Source organism: Pyrgilauda ruficollis, unplaced genomic scaffold (genome assembly GCF_017590135.1).
Source record: "Pyrgilauda ruficollis isolate IOZ18807 unplaced genomic scaffold, ASM1759013v1 scaffold64, whole genome shotgun sequence".
NCBI classification, from domain to species: domain Eukaryota; kingdom Metazoa; phylum Chordata; class Aves; order Passeriformes; family Passeridae; genus Pyrgilauda; species Pyrgilauda ruficollis.
The window spans coordinates 1171104-1189118 of NW_024528155.1; the positions used below are offsets into that span (position 1 = coordinate 1171104).

Here is an 18015-nt window from a genome sequence, read left to right on the forward strand (position 1 = left end):
TCAAGAAACTTGTGCTTTAAGGAGAGGGACACCACTCACCAATCAATGTAATCAGAAAAAAAACCTCCTCTTGGTGATATTAATTTATTGCCAATCAAAGAGCACAGGATGACGAGAAAAAAGGACAAATCTAGAAGCACCTTTTCCCCACCCCTCCCTCTTCATAGTCTCAACTTCACTCCTGAGTGCTTTGCATTGCCACCTCAATAAGCACAGGGGGATGGGGGAGGATGGGGTTTGCATTCAGGTTAGGTACTAGTTTGAAAGCAAACCAGTGGGAGATCCCAACTCAGAAATTCAATTTAATATGAAAATTAAAATTACTGCAATAATACAGAAACACTGACAGAGTCCAAATATGACCTGACACCTGTTGGTCAGGTGTTGGTAGCAGTCTGATTAAATGGTGGCTGCAGTCCTCTGGAAGTGATATATGTGGTTCTGTTGAAGCAGTGATCCTGTAGAAGGGCCTGATCTTCCTTCAAAGATCCAGTGGTGGTTATGGAGCTCTTGTCCTCTAGGAATTCAGTGGATAAAGCTGCCTGTTGTGTTCCAAAGTTCAGATGATATCCAGGTAGGAATGCTTGGATCGTCCTTCTGGGTGGAGCATCTCACAATGGATGATGTAATTTTATCAGTCTTGCAGTGACACTTGATGGCTCATTAGCAAAAGTTACCCCCTGGAGTTATCAGGGATAAGTCATGAACTAGATAAGGAGCACTGTCCTACCTGGTTTTAACAGCTTATGAAGATCGTGATAGAATACATTCATTTTGGGGTGCATCTTACATTGTACCCTAAGACAGGTTATCACAGAGTGTCTCTGCTGTTCCCTCCTCATCCTCTTCATGCTTATGGCAATGTGGGACCCCACCCACAGAAGGCAGTCCTCTGTGAACTTCACCAGTGTGAGTTCTTCCCAAGGACCAGCATTCTTCATGGACTGCACCAGCATGCATCCTTTCCATGAGATAGAATCCTTCAGGAGCAGACTGCCCCAGCATGAGTCTCCCACAGGGTCACAGTTCCTGCCAGAAAACTCCAGTGTAGTCTCCTCTCCACAAAATTTAGTTCCGGCCAGGACCCTCTTCCAGCACTGTCTTTCTGCAAGCTGCAGGTTTCTTCAGGGCACGTCCACACACTCCAGTGTGAGGTCCTCTGTGGTCTGAAGGCTGGGTATCTGCTCTACTATGGTATTCTCCTGTGACTTCTACGGCATATGGAACTCTGCCTTTTGCTACTTCTTCACTGACCTTGGTATCTCACATTTTATGGTTCCTCTCTTCCAGCTGGTTTTATGCGGTGGTTTTTACCCCCACCTCAATAAGCACAGGGGGATGGGGGAGGATGGGGTTTGCATTCAGGTTAGGTACTAGTTTGAAAGCAAACCAGTGGGAGATCCCAACTCAGAAATTCAATTTAATATGAAAATTAAAATTACTGCAATAATACAGAAACACTGACAGAGTCCAAATATGACCTGACACCTGTTGGTCAGGTGTTGGTAGCAGTCTGATTAAATGGTGGCTGCAGTCCTCTGGAAGTGATATATGTGGTTCTGTTGAAGCAGTGATCCTGTAGAAGGGCCTGATCTTCCTTCAAAGATCCAGTGGTGGTTATGGAGCTCTTGTCCTCTAGGAATTCAGTGGATAAAGCTGCCTGTTGTGTTCCAAAGTTCAGATGATATCCAGGTAGGAATGCTTGGATCGTCCTTCTGGGTGGAGCATCTCACAATGGATGATGTAATTTTATCAGTCTTGCAGTGACACTTGATGGCTCATTAGCAAAAGTTACCCCCTGGAGTTATCAGGGATAAGACATGAACTAGATAAGTCTGATTAAATGGTGGCTGCAGTCCTCTGGAAGTGATATATGTGGTTCTGTTGAAGCAGTGATCCTGTAGAAGGGCCTGATCTTCCTTCAAAGATCCAGTGGTGGTTATGGAGCTCTTGTCCTCTAGGAATTCAGTGGATAAAGCTGCCTGTTGTGTTCCAAAGTTCAGATGATATCCAGGTAGGAATGCTTGGATCGTCCTTCTGGGTGGAGCATCTCACAATGGATGATGTAATTTTATCAGTCTTGCAGTGACACTTGATGGCTCATTAGCAAAAGTTACCCCCTGGAGTTATCAGGGATAAGTCATGAACTAGATAAGGAGCACTGTCCTACCTGGTTTTAACAGCTTATGAAGATCGTGATAGAATACATTCATTTTGGGGTGCATCTTACATTGTACCCTAAGACAGGTTATCACAGAGTGTCTCTGCTGTTCCCTCCTCATCCTCTTCATGCTTATGGCAATGTGGGACCCCACCCACAGAAGGCAGTCCTCTGTGAACTTCACCAGTGTGAGTTCTTCCCAAGGACCAGCATTCTTCATGGACTGCACCAGCATGCATCCTTTCCATGAGATAGAATCCTTCAGGAGCAGACTGCCCCAGCATGAGTCTCCCACAGGGTCACAGTTCCTGCCAGAAAACTCCAGTGTAGTCTCCTCTCCACAAAATTTAGTTCCGGCCAGGACCCTCTTCCAGCACTGTCTTTCTGCAAGCTGCAGGTTTCTTCAGGGCACGTCCACACACTCCAGTGTGAGGTCCTCTGTGGTCTGAAGGCTGGGTATCTGCTCTACTATGGTATTCTCCTGTGACTTCTACGGCATATGGAACTCTGCCTTTTGCTACTTCTTCACTGACCTTGGTATCTCACATTTTATGGTTCCTCTCTTCCAGCTGGTTTTATGCGGTGGTTTTTACCCTTTCTTAAGTCTGTTATCCCAGAGGTGCTACCAGCATCTCTGATGGGCTCAGCCTTTGTCAGCAGCCAGTCCTACATGGAGGCAGCTTCCACTCTTAGTTTGCTACATAAACCAAATACAATCATGTGTGGTGGGCACCCACAACTTCTCTGGGCAACCTGTTGCAGTGTCTCACTACTCTCATTGTAAAAAAATGTCCTTGTTGTATTCAGTCTAAATGGATGTTTTTTCATTTGTGCCTTGTCCTGTCACTACAGGGCCTGGAAAACAGTCTTTCTGTATTTTTCTTACAAGCCTCCTGTATATATTGGAAGGCTGTAAGAAAATCTCCCTGCAGCCACCTGTTCTATAGGATGAAGAATCCAAACTCTCTCTCAACCTTACTTCACAGAAGAGGTGACCCAGGCCCCTGGCTATTTTCATGAACTTTTCGTGGATGCACTGAACATGTCAATGTAATTTTTGTCCCAGTGGAGACAGTACTCCAGGTGGATTCTCCCAAGAATGAAGTCCCTGGGAGGATTGCATCCCTTACTCTGCTGGCCAGACTTTCTGTGCAGCCCAGGATATGACTGATTTTCTGGTCTGCAAGTGAGCCGGTTTATGTCAAATTTTTCATCCTCCAGTATTCCATGTCCTTCTCTACAGGGCTGCTCTCAGTATCTGAGTCTGTGTGGATACTGGGCATTGCTCTGACACATGGACACAGGCTCCTGACCTTGTTGAACTTTATGATGTTCACATGGGCCCACACCACAACCTGTCCCAAGGTCCCTGTGGATGGCATTCCATCCCTCCAGCAAATCAACCACTCAGCTTGGTGTCATGTGAAAACTTGCACCTGATCCCATCATCTATGTCCTTGACAATGATATTAAATGCTGCTGGTTGCAGTATGCATCCTTGAGGGACACCACTCATTGCTGAGTTTCACTTGGAGACTGAGCTGCTGATTGTAACTCACTGGACATGGCCAATTCCTTGTCCATATATCCGTCAAATCCATATATCTCCAAATTAGAGGCAAGGAGGTTGTACTGGTATACAGTGTGCCAAAGGCGTTACAGAAGCTGGGGCTCTCTCTGTAGCTCTCTACTTTGTTGTAGGAGGCCACTATCTTATCAGGCACAATTTTCCCTTTGTGAAGCCATGCTGGCTGTCTCTAATCACCTCTCTGCCATCCATACAGCATAACTTCCAGGAGGATCTGTTCCATGCTCTTACTGGGCACTGAGGTGTGTCTGCCCTACTAGTAGTTCCTGGGAGCTTTCTTTTCATCCTTGTTAAAGGAGAATGTAAATATGACTTTTATCCAGTCATTGGAGACTGACTGCTAGGACTGTTAAAATATTATTGAGAGTGGCTTAGCAGCTACATCTACGAACTCCATCAAAGTTATGGAATGTAAATATGATGCTCATTTTATAAACTAAGATATTCCTGATCTAAATGGTATAGTATATTTGACTGTAGTTCAGACAGCAGAATAGGTTTCTGGGGCTCTTCTTTACGTTAAACAAAAGTAATATTCTGTGTGCAGTAACATTAACCAACCCAGCTGAATATTTTCATTTATTTCTTCATTAATAACTGCTTACAGAAAGGAAGGGGGAAAAAAAAGACCTTTAGGTTGAATTAAATGATAGATACATTATCCAATGTATGTTTTATGCTTTCACCTTTTTGCTATTTCTCCTGATTTTGGCTATAAATTTATTCCTGCTCTGAAGTTTTATGCTGTTGGTATGGTTACCTGAAGGTTTCCTAACCCTTTGGTTGGAATGCAGGATTTATATTGCACTGGAAAATTGAGGAAATTGAAACAATTTTATTTTTTGGTTTACAGAAACAGTACAAGATAACCTCATCATAACCAGAGTTCCTCATGCTAAGATACTTGTAAGCTGCTAGAGATTGAGTGTGTAGATAACTGCTGTGATCGTTCTCTTAGCTCTGGGTGAATGAAAGCCAGGTTTAGTGGTGCCACTGTGAGACTGCACCTGATTTAAAGGTTTGTGAAATGCAAGTGCAGTAATTGATCAAATCTAAGTAAACAGCTGTTGAATCATCAAGAATTTTGGAACAGCTTTAAAAACTTCTTGTGAATCCTTGCCTGGCAGGGAAGACATAGACTCTGTGTGGTCAGGAGTATGCCCAAGCTGCTAGCCTCCCATTTACTCAACAGAGGGCCCCTCCTGAGCCTGCTGCACCCTTCCTTGGCCACAGGAAGAGCTGGGTCACCCCTCAGGCTCACACACAGCCACCAGTCCTGCTGGGCTCAGTGTGCGGGCTCCTACATCTCTGTGCAGGCACAGCCATTAGCTCCAGCAGATCGATTAGTTTACCATCCAGCTGAAGTTCTCTTTTACATCTCTCTTTTCTTCCTGTCTCCTGTTTCAGAATGAAGCAAAATGCAGATGTCCACTGGGTAGCTCATAGAAAGTGTTAGTTTCAGACAGACATTTTGTACCCCCAACAGTGTTAGAAGTGTCTATATAGGTCCCCTTTTAAGCTAAAGGGAAGAATAACATATCAAGTGTCTATGTAAAATGCATAACACATAGCATAAATAACTTAACTAGTGCTCCAAAGATGTTCATCACAGCTGTAAGAAAGATATTTAGTTTGAGGAGGTGATATTTCCCACATGCACCATACCAGTCTAATCTCTTTCATTCTCTGTTTTTTGTTTGAAACCTGCTTAAATTGACACTACTATTGAGAAAAATTTTCCTGCAACATCAGGCCAATTATTGTTCCTTTACTTTTTCTCAATATATCTTGCTATTCCCAAATAAATGTCTCAGAAATATGATGGCATTGCAGTTAAAAAATTATTAAGAAAATGCATTGTAAAGTCACTAATTTAGTAGATTTTTAATATCAATGAAAATTTTTTTTTCCACTATCACAAATAAACTGAAATGAGACTATTTGCTTGGACACACTTGGAAAAAAACTGCTGTAATGAAGGAATGTGTCTGTTTTCAGTACCAAAATGAAAACAAAAGAGCTCTGCATTTAGGATCAGGACAGGGTCATTGGTGGCAGTAAATTATTTGAGTTCTGATACTGCAAACAGTTCTACGTGGTCCTTCATGCTTTGGTGGTGTCATGGTTGTGACAATGTGGTCTGAAAATCACACTATGTATACAACTTAGCACTTGGAGTCCATTTAGGATAGAGCAGAATGTTGAAAAGTCACTTTTGTTTCTTAATTTACTTGAGGTTTTTACAGTTTTCTGTAATATTCCTCTGCTACTACTCATGATCAGTTATTTCTTCTTTCTGATACTTCTAGACTGTAAGTGCATGTGCAAGTGGTAGACAAGTGGCACAGAGCAGAACAGCCCTATTAAAGATATTTTTTCTCATGTGTCTTGTTTAAAATTCATTGCATTAAAATTTGAAAACCATGTGAAATTTGAAAGGTTAACATTGGCATTAATTCAGATTCTGCAGTGCAGTGTTACATCATGAACAAATGTATTGTATTATAAGGAAGTCCCATTTTTCCCTGTCTGTTGCAAAAATATCTGGGAATACCTTGCATTTGCCTGGAATGCTTGCTACTGTTTCTTGTCTCATTTGCTGTTGATACTGCTCTTTCATCTTAAAAACTTCTTTAGGGGCTTATTAGAATTCACTCTTTCATCAGGCCTTAAATGCAGAAAAGGAACCCAGACCTCAAACAGTAATCAAAAATTCCATTTAATGTGTTATCTTAGGAACAAGCTCTTAGTTTGTTACTGAAAGTCACCATCAACCACAACAGACTTTAATTACATACCAAAGATCACAGTAAGCATAACTGAGGAAGTAACACGATGTTCTCAGTTCTTACATGGTCAGTTATGCCCATTGGCTTGTCCCTCAGCTGGTGATATGTGAGAAGTGGTGTTTAATTTTGCATGAAAACAAAAAAATTGAAATTATTGAATGAAGAGTTGGAAGTAATTAATTTTAAATGCAGATGAATAAGCATTAAGTCTTAAATTCTGTTCCAAGGAAGAGTTGCAATCTCAACTTCTTTTGATGTCCTATGTAACCTTGAAATTTACGGTTGAAGAAAACATTACTGATTGTTAGAACTGGAGCTAGATATGTGAGACAGTTCTAGTGGGAAGAGCTGGGAATGGATTGTTTTTATGGTTGGGAAAGGTCCATTTGAAAAAGTAATTTTATTTGTTTCGTGGACCAAAAGCTGGTTCTTTGCATTTTAACCACAAAATACAGAAGGCAGAAATGTAAATTTGCATAAATATTTTTGAGAACAGAGGTACATGGGAGGAAATCTGTTAATGAAATCAAACCAATATAATTAAAATGCATAACAAATTTATAAACATTCAATAGATTTTTGGTGGTGGGATGACTAACTGAATACATTTTAGAGAAATGTTGAAACAGAAAAAAAATCTGGTTTTCCAAGAAAGAACAGGAAAAAGACAAAAAGAAAGACGGCTTTCTGTTTTTGAAGTTGTCTGACAAAATACATAGCAATAGAATACAAAAGGCCTCTTTCTAATTGAATTAGAAACTGTGTAATAGTTTAAACTGCAACAGCTGGTCTTATGAAGCTACCATATTCCTTGGAGACATGCTCCTTGGGTTCTTTTAAGAATCTTACTAGACCAGTTCAACATTGCATTCTAAGTCTTTGTGCGGAAATAGCAAGATGTATAGCTTAACAGCTCAGGCTTTATTAAACAATAACTAAAGTGAAGCACAGCACATGGTGTTTGTCCATGTATTAATTTGTCTTCAGTAGCATCCTTCTCCCTGTCTCAACTCTGTTCTTTTTTGCTTTAGGCTGTCATATCCTGAAGCAGTCACAGCCTTATAGACAACCCCTTGTTTAATGGGGATTGGAATCACTGGGTAGTTTTGGAGTGCTGCTACACATTTTAATTAATAAGTTCAGTGTTGATCCTGGTAATACTTACGAGGGTTTCTTCTTGTGGTTGAGGTTTCTCAATGCATCCCTGAATTAGGTCAGCAAGGGAAAAAGTAGGGCCTGGGAGATTTTCTAGGCTTAATGAAGTAACTACAGTCATTTGAGTAACAGTCTTAAACTTGCACCAGAAAAGTATGTTACTCTGCAGTTGGTTACAAATGAGCTTGAATTTAGATTATTTTGAAGGAGATTGCCAGCTGTGCTTTAGGAACATTCAAATGTCAAACACCGAATGACAAACTGTCAGCAAAACCCAAGACAATGTATCACCATTTCTTCTTTTTTGTGTGGAAAGTTCATATGGTTTTATGTGTAGTTGTTTTGCTTCATTGGTGAACAGCACACCAACTAAAAATATCTGTTTCTTTGAAAACATATGGTGTTTATGTATTCTTAGAAAAATTTCAGTTGTGCTAATCCTAAATGCTTTTTTGATATTTATATTTCCAAAATACTGCTTTTATAGGGTCTTTTTTTGTATAAGCAAAGTAATTGATATTTCTTTCACAAACATAATGATTTTCATTTGTTTAAGTGGAGATTCCTGTAACGTTTAAACATTCAATTTAGAAAGACTTGCTATAAAGCAACTGCGTATGTATGGTTTTGTAACACTGGATCCTGTGTCTTTCTAAAGGTATTCCACAAGTACATCAACAAAAAAATTCTGTTTAGTAAAACACTTATGGCACCTCTGGGTTTTGGTTTTTTTCCATTTTTGAATGGTCAATGTGGAGAATAACATGCTGATTCATAATTGATGTGTTTTATTTTGTAAAAATTTTATTTACCTCAAAATAGCAGTACAAGTTTACTGTAATAAAGCCCAGGTTAGGGAAATGAGCCTGTTGTCTGATGTGTGTGGGTACACACCCTCCTCTCTGAAATCAAATCTCTGCAGCACAGATATTCTGCATCCCTTTTACATATTGGTTTGTGACAGCTTGAACTGTAATTTTTAAACATGGTAATTGTTGCACAGGTGCAACATGGTAATAGGTGCACAGGTGGGCGAAGTGAGACCCTTGAAGCCTGAATGTGGTCTGACCTCTGTATATCTCACGTTGTGTTTGTGCCTTAAGTAATGGTAACCTGCAGGAAGGAGAAATCTGAGGTGAGGAGGTGCTTTGCTCTGCCTTTGAAAGTCTGTTTCGTATGTCTCCAGGTGGGAAACAAAAGCAGGTGCCGTCTGCTGTTCTCATGCAACCTAAGAACATCAGACTGCCAGAAGCAGCCTTGGTTTGTAGATTTACTTCGTGTCCATCACACTTGAACCTCTCGAAAATCTTAACTTTTTGTATTTTTTAATTATTACCTCTATACATTTTTTCTCCTTTTTTGCAGTATTCTGTAACTTCTCTGAAGACCATCCCAGAATTATGTAGAAGGTGTGATTCACAAAATGAAGACAGATCAGGTATGATGCCCACTTCTGTCCACCCATAATATTGTAGGCTTTGTTTAATCCTGTACAATTTGGCAACAATAACTTCTTGGCAGTGTCCTGTTGTTTTGTTTTTTCTCATTTATGTACAGTGTTCTGGAAACATGAGTTTCTTTTTTTTTCAACAGATGTTAGTTCATTAGAAAGAAAGAAAGTTCCAAAAAAGGATTTGGCTGTATACAGATAAATGTAGGGCTTCATCTCAGCAGCTCCAAACCACAGTATGTGCAACAATTTACTTGAAAACCCGAGAAACCATTGGTGACAAGACGTAATAATGTAGGCGCCAATGAAAAAATGTTGGATACATTTACTACCCATATGGCCACGACCAGTCTGAGGGATGATGTTTTGCCAGACTCTGAAACTGTATCAAGGATGCTACATGATAGAATCTACTCTAAGGCATACTGTAATGGTTAAGATTAAAGCAGAGTTTTTTAGTTTAATAGTGTAAACTAAATGAAGAATCATGGCATATAGATGAGAACCAGCTGGAGACCTTCCCCCTGCCCCCTGACAAAAAGTGCATTCACCGTTGTTTTTCACTCTGTAAATCAGATTAATCCACTTTTATTTTTCTCTTCCTGATGGAGGAGCAATGAATTGGTAAGAGAAGCATTTTTGTTGAGCTATGAAAAGTTTATTGTGCTTTTTTGATCTTTTAATTGAACTTTTGTTAATGTTGTTTCATCAAGTACTTTTATAACAGAAACAGGAGATCTGGAATTGATGGGATGATACAAGGACTTAAGAACCATGCTATACTTCAGCAACTTTTATTTCTATATTTCCTTTTAGACTTTTAAAAATTTCTACTGTGTTTAACTTAAGTGGAAACTTTCTGATTGCTGCTTCTTCTAACAGAGTTATTAGAGGCCAGGTCACCACATGCCACTGTCCTTGGCAATGAAGAGATGCAGAGCTCTCCTTACAGTACTTATTTGCATATTACTTTCACAGTACTTACTTGCCTACACAGGGCACAGCAGTGATTGCACACGCAGTATTACTTGTTACAAGCAAGAGTAGGGCAGAAGTGTAATGGGTGAAGACTCATGATGCACCCCCCTCAAATTGCCCTATCTCCTCCTACCCCAGTCTCTCCCCATCCGCCCCTATCCTCTCCTCCATCCTCCCCGTCACATTCCCCTCTTTCTTTCCATCCTGCCTCTTCACGTCCTTCCCATCTCTTTCCTATTCCTCTTCTTCTGTCTTCTTCCTTCCTTCTTGCTGGTTCTTCCCCCCTTCCTCATCCTTTGCATCCTGCCGTTTCCCCCCTTTCTTCCATTTCCTTCCCACCTTCTTCCTGTCTCCTTCCTTTCTTACCCATTCTTACTCCCACCCTCCCTGTTTTCCTATTGTCACACCATTGCTCCACACTATTCCTCTCCCACTCTTCTCTCATTCCTCCTGCCTCCTTCTCTCCTCTCTTTGTTTTCACCCACTTCTTCCCCCTTCTGCTCATTCTTCTTCCCTGCCATTCTCCATAACATTTAATCCCTCATTGCTCCCCACATGCTCCCACCAGTCTCTCCCATATTCATCCTCCCGTTCTTCTTTCTCCACTTAAATTTAAGGTGGTAGTCATAAAGTGAAATGTAATCCAGTAGTAAGGATGAAATTCTGGTTATGAGCTCTTCCTTTAGATTGTGGGATGCTGACAGCATACTGTGTATTTCTCTTGTTCCGTGGTTGCCTCTGCAGATGGACATTTTTTGATTATGATTTTAATTACATCAGTACTCATCTGTTCCTTTAAAAAGGGGTAGACAGAAGCAAATACAGGGATTGCTGGAAGACAGTAGTAGCCTTGGGGAGTCCGCCAGTAGAAGTTAATTGCAGATTGGTTAAAAGTCTTGAGTAAAAAAGAGGTCTTTTGCGCTGTTAGTAGTATTGGCAAAGTGGAAACAGTACTAAAAGCTGGGTTTTCTTGTACTTACCACTTATTTTGGTGAATAGGAGATAGTACTGAAATATTTTTATTTTTACCCTGTTTATTTACTGAGTAATAATACAGTGTGGAACAGGAGTGTATCACTTTACATGTCTGTACAGACACCAGTATTTCAAGTATCTTGAAATATCAACAGAGCTGGATTAGTAAACATTATATAAGGCTCCATTTGATAACTTTTCACAATTGCTTTTGACACAGTCTTTCATCTTCCCTATACTGTAGATCATTCAAATAATGTTGCCAAAGTATTGATTATATCTGCTACTTTTTATGAAAATGGGTTATATAATAAATCTTTCATACTTTAGCATGAAGCATTCATATTAAGTTATATCTGCATCCCACTGTTAATTCAAGTAGTTACGAATAGAAAAACTCAGAGGTTTTACAAAGTGCTGATCCAGCTTTTTACCTCATACTGACTCCTGCTTAGTTAGAGGTTGCATTTCTCCTTTAAAACAGAGAGGACTATAAAAGTAGCTATCCAATAATTCTTTCTTCAGAAGAACTAAAAGGTAAGCAAATGTTGACCATAGATAAGACATGTCATAATCTAAAAAGTAATTGTCTGTCATCTTTGTCTTAGGAAAATATTTAGTTCACTAATACAGTTAAGACAAAATTGTAGAGAAAGTAAGATTTGAATTTATACTTGGAAAAATAAATATGTATGTATATATATATATATATATATATATATATATATATATATATATATATATATATATATATATGCAACTATTTTCACCAGCAGGATTGTTAGAACAGATATAAACCAGACCAGTTTCTTGTTATGGAATTACATTTCTTAACTATGGCTAATAATATGGAAGTGTTACTATTCATTTTTTGCAGATAAGTTTGGTAAATAGCGCTGTCATTGTGATTTTCTTTCCCCCTTTCATGTAACATTTTAAAGTATTTGGTTACATTGTTTTCAAATTACTCCAAGCACTTTTAATCCTAGGCAAGTACATTGGGAAGGTCTTGTTCCTGCCTCGCTCTTTTGCAAGGTGTGCATGACACCATGAAGCAGCACAGTCTCTGTCCCGACTCAGAATCAAAGAATCACAGAATATTCTGTGTTGGAAGATACCCACAAGGGTCATCAAAGTCCAACTCCTGGCCCTGCACAGGACACCCCAAGAGTCAGCCCATGTGTCTGAGAGCACTTCCCAAACAGTTCTTGAGCTCTGTCAGGTTTGTGCTGTGATCACTTCTCTGGGGAGCCTGGTCTGTGCCCAGCCACCCTCTGGGTGAAGAACTTTTCCTGATATCAAACCTAAACCTCCCCTGAAAGAGTTTAATGCCATTTTCCGGAGTCCTGTCACTGGTCACCACAGAGAAGAGAACAGTGCCTGCCTCTCTGCTTCCCCTCACAAGGAGACTGCAGGGTTAGAATGTGGTCTCCCCTCAGTCTCCTCTCCTCCAGGCTGAGCAGACCAAGGGACCTCAGCCACTCCTCACACGGCTTCACCCCAAGGCCCTTCACCATCCTTGTTACCCTCCTTTGGACACTCTCTAACAGCTCAATGTCTTTTTTGTGTTGTGTCACCAGAACTGTCCCCAGCACTGGAGGTGGGGCTGCCCCAGTGCAGAGCAGAGCAGGACAATCCCCTCCCTTGCCCGGCTCTGATGCTGTGCCTGATGCCCCCGGGCACGGGGCCCTCCTGGCTGCCAGGGCTCTGCCATGTTCAACTTGCCATTCACCAGGACCCACAGATCCCTTTCCATGGCTCTTCCGTCCAGCCTCTCATTCCCCAGTCTGTCCATTCATCCAGGGCTACCCCATCTGAGGAGCAGAATGTGTCACTTTCCCTTCTTAAGCTTCATACAGCAGTTGGTGATTGCCCTCTGATTTGTCGAGGTCTCTCTGCAGGGCCTCTCTGTCTTCAGAGGGAGTAATTTACTCCTCCTATTTTGTATCAGCTGCAAACTTCCTTAGTATTCCTTCAAGTCCTGCATCCAAGTCCCTTACGACTTCTCTGAGTCCTTCTTGGATTTAGGGAATTCTGACTCAGGAAAGTTCCAAGGGATCCTTTGAGCCAAAGTATATGTGTTCAGTACAAGGGGAAAGAGATACAGTATTGGCAAAAAATTGCAGGGAAAATTATGGTTTATCCACAATAAAGTGTGATTAAGGGTGATTGTTTTTTCTACAATCATGCATCAAGATAATGATCTTTTAGGTAGCATAATAACCAATAAGGTGGACATTATGTCAGCTGATTAGAGCAAGGTGCTAATTAGCTCCAAGACTGTGGGTTTCAGCCCTGTACAGGCCATTCACCTAAGATTTGGCCTCAATGATCCATGTGGATCCCTTCCAGCTCAGAATATTCTGTGATTCTGTTGTTATTTTACCGTCAAAGATAGAAAATTAAAGAGTGTGGTTTAGAAATGGAACAAGCTAGCACATTTTTCTTGAAATGAAGTGTTAGCCAGAGTGTCCATTGATTTCCAGCATTGTTTAATATAGACTGATGAACCAAAACAGAAATCAGTCCTTTATGCTTTTGTTATTAAGCATGAAATTGGTTCAATTCTTTCTGGTCAAATTTTCCAAGGACACTTGAACAGATGGTTCAAGACAACAATATCCAACAAGCTTCACTGAACCATGTCATTGTTGAAGTATATTCTGTCATCTGTGACGACTTTCAGTTGTCTTTAAATGGCTGTTTCCAATGAAGGCAATATACTACTCTAGATCTTTATTCACTGATTGGTAAAAACAAATTCACTTTTAATGTCCAGCAGTTATCCTTCTGCACTGCTTTATTCATTCCCAAAGAAACTGCCATTTGAAAAATTATTCAAAGTATTAGTTTCCTAATTGAGGAAGATAAATCAACGAGCAGAAATATCGTGTCTCAAGCTCTTGGTAGTATTTAGTTGTATGAGAAAATAAAGTAAAATTTGGTTTGGAAGCAGTGCTAAAAACCATCAATTTCACTGACTTGTTCTCCAAATATCTCCCAGGTAAATATGTCTGAAACAATAAAATACTGATTGGATCATTCCTTGGTAGAATACGAAAGAATTTTCTTAGTAAAAAAAAAAAAATTGTGCTAACTACATACAAGTTCTTTTCCTACGTAATTTTTGCATCCTTTATCTTCTTTTTCACACATTTTGTGCCAGAATAACCTCTTCTGATTTTTCATTAGAACTTTGCTTGCTACCTTCCTTTTACATCCATAGAACACTCTAAACAAGAGTAAACAAAATTTATTGATTTCAAAATTTTATTTGCCTTTCCGTTATTATTTATTTGACAATGACAGCTTTTGTATTATTCTTCCTCAAACCAAGATAAGAAAAAATATTCATTCACTGAGATGCAAAATGTTTGAATTACCTGGAAAAGATGCACTGTTATTTAAAAGCATTAATTAATATTTACACTGTATACTCTTCCTTTCTTCTTTAGAGTGACTTGAAATTCCACTTAAATGGGAGCAAACCTCCTCCATTTTTATCTGTGCAGGGTTGTTCTTTAATTGAGATTCTCATGGTATGCAGTTTATGTTAAAGAACTCCAGTATGTTCAGGTTATTGATATATTAAAACTGTAAAACAGTGCCACCTTCAGTCAAAATGAATTCAGTTAAATATGAATTTTGTGATATTAATAAAGGAGTAAATAGATATTTGGATCTGGCTCTGATTATCCATTGATTTGTAAGAAACACCCCTTCCTCTATCACATGGAGCCCAGATACTTCTCTAAGTGCTGGCAATACATTGGTGATAATAAACATGAGTTTTTGGAAAGTTTCCCTAGAGTAGTTAACACCTTAGCACCTGTATACAAAGTCAGAATCACAGTGCTTTATTTAGACCTGGAATTAATGCGGGTCTTATTTGATTCAAGTCTCTGCTGAAGGCATATCACAAGGAAGAAGCTCAGGCATTTCTTTCAGATGACAGTAAAACTCCAAACATGAAACTTTGTGTAGACTTGCTGCAGGTCCCCTCCTAATATTGCATGAGCAATATGTTGAAATATTGCATTTAAAAATGTACGGGCAGTGGTCAGTGCTATTCACAAACTTCCTTAAAGTAAAACATGATACTAATATTTTCATTATACTCAGGACAATTTAGAGGCATTTTGATGTTTGGCATTAGACTGTAAGTATCACAGAAACTGCCTGTCACAAGTGGAAAATTTCATCTGTGCATGATTTCCATCTTGATGATTGGAAATTCAGTTACCCTGTAGTTCTACAGATGCTTGTATACCAGACAAAACTCCACCTTTCAACATGCTCTAGACATAGAAATGATTGAAAAATACCCTAAAGTCAACAGGTGCTTCCAACTGGAGACATGTTATAAGGATCAATTTTGATTCCTGAAAATAGAATCTGGTGGGGATTAAATTGAAAGATAAGTTGCTTCCTTGTTGCCCCCTTTTCTGCTTATTTGCCCCCAGTAGTTCTAGGACATCTCTAAGTAAATAAATATATAAGAAAATCTCTAAATAAGCCTGCAGGCCTCTGGACTCATTTGCATTTTGTCTTCTTCAAAAAAAACCCCAAAAACTAGAGCACAATGTATGGTGAGGAACTACATCTCCAAATTGGCCCTTGCAGGCTTGTGTCAGATAAAGTTTTTTTTGTGCCAAAGAAATACTTTGACACCTCAGGTGTATCAGGCAGCTAACACTTCTTTACCAATGCAAAAGAAGTCTGCAATTTTTGTTCCTCACTCTTTTTGCCTCAGTAATACAATAGTAGGATAATCCAAGTCTCTTATATTAATGAATAAAAGTTTGGGAAACAATTTTGACACATAGTTGGGGAAAAAAAAATTTCATCACCTTTTAGGATTATACCAGAATTATTTGTCAGATTCTGGAATCAAACTAGCTGCTCCGCATTCTAACCCCTTGCCTTAAACTCAGGCCATCTTTTACTGTTGTTTATAAAATAATCAAACAGTATTTATTTGACCCAGACTTTTAATAGCCCCTGTCTGAGTTCATAAGTATGGAGAGATGAGCAAGAGGCTTTTCCTCTGGAGCAGCTGTTTAAGACTACTCAGTGTAACTCCTGCTGTGCTGGTGCTTTGGGATTTATAGGCAACACTTGTCTTTGCTTCTTCAGGGAGCAAGCATCTGAAAGCAGAATGAAAGAGATTCAGGCCATGTCGTGGTCCACTCCAGCCTATGGCTGTCATGTAGAGGGAAATCATGCTCTAACTGCCTGAGGACTGATGCAGCTCCCAAGGAGTAAATGGCACAAAGAAATACTGAGTCTGCTAGTCTGACTTGCTAGCTGTTCCTTCAGCTATAGGGTTAAATGCCAGTTTCTAATCCTTTATTAAAAACAGTGGAAATTCATCATCTCAGTTAAGTGAAGAGGATGTTCTTAAGTCAGTGAAAATATTGCTAACAGGTTTCGGTGTTCCAGTTTGGTTCTTTTTCCCTGAAAAAGCTGTGTTTGTAAGGAGATTATGGGAAAAAAAAAAAAAAAAACAAAACAATGAAAAATGGAAGTTCCTTACTCTGCTCTAACTTTAATGAAAGAAAGGAGAAGTACATGACTTCACAATTATCTAAGGCAGATTAGTAACAAACGTCATTGCTTCTTCTCAGTGCTTGATTGTACAGTTTGGTCACCAGTGGTTTATGTAAATGCATGTTATTAAAGTTAAAAAGTGGAGAGACTGAAGCAGCAAAATAAATGTAATCTTAAATAAAGTGACGACAAACAAAATGTTGATGCCTTTTCCTCTGTCTAGACCCCTGTGTTGAAAGCACTGTTTTCATAAAACTCAGACAGAATTCATTTCCATTCTGAGTGCTTAATAGTTCCTGTCAGAACAAAACAGCTGGGAAACATATGGTATCCATTTCCCTGTATCACTTGGAAAAAATTTCACATGTAAATAAAACCGACATAAAAGTGTAGGCCTTTGAACCTAGAATCTTATACAATACATAAATAAGTCAGTACAGTGCGTTCTTTGTATTGGCCCACTAAGTTACATGCCTTTTGATTATTATTATTTTTATTTCTTCTTCGGAAATGTTTTCTTAAGCACTTCCAAAAGCATTAATGTAATTTTCAGATATCCATAACTACTAAGCCATACTAATCTTTTGCTTCAGATATTAATGTTGCACTGAAAGTGTATATATCTGTTTCCTTAGGAAGGTGTTCATGGCAAATTGTGTGTTTTGACCACAAATTAGATCCCACTGATATGCAGTTAGCGCATGTTATAAATCTGCTTTGTTTAAACAGTATTCTTGACTTTTAGACTGCATTAACTCTTAGTGTATGTTGAAAGAGGCATAGTAACCGCCTGCCTAAATGCTTTTGTGGTTTTAGTGCTGTCTCTCAACTGAAAATAACAAGAGAAAGAAAACTATTTGCCAGAATTCCACTTTTTATGAAGATCATCAATATTACAGGATGATGTAATAGGATGCAGATGGCACTATTTCTGAAAGAGTACAAATTCAGTAGGATTGAGTTCAAGTTCATTTGGATTAAGAGTTCAATTGACTTGAGCTCCTTCCCTTCTCTCAAGTCAGATTCACTGGTCAAACTGTCCTGCATTGCACTGAAATAATTGTCTGGAAGGTCCAGAACTATAGGTGTGGATGTGGGTGTGAGTGTACAGAGGTTATACATTTAAGAGCTGGAAAATTTGACAGAGAAGCCAAACATAGAGAGGAGAAGTTCAGAAGGAACATCACACCTCAGTAAGTAGGCTTAATTTTTAGATCAGAGAATGACAGAATTGTTTAGGTTGGTTAGAGCAGGTTAAGCCAGATCTGCGTCCAGTTGAATTCTGAGTATCTCTAATGATGGAGAAAAGTCTCTGGGCAACTATGCCAGTGTTTGACCAGCCACACAATTTAAAAAGTGTTTTCTTGTG

General features: G+C 39.4%; 1 protein-coding gene across 2 annotated transcripts in view; it reads left to right on the forward strand.

Annotated features, from left to right (window-relative positions):
- The window catches only part of LOC121362576 (synuclein alpha interacting protein), an 88046-nt gene that overhangs the window by 37153 nt on the left and 32878 nt on the right, over window positions 1-18015 (forward strand). For both annotated transcript variants that reach the window (XM_041484188.1, XM_041484189.1), the window contains exon 3: window positions 9059-9131. In XM_041484188.1, coding sequence (XP_041340122.1) covers window positions 9059-9131 — 73 coding nt within the window. The remainder of the gene's footprint in view (window positions 1-9058; window positions 9132-18015) is intronic.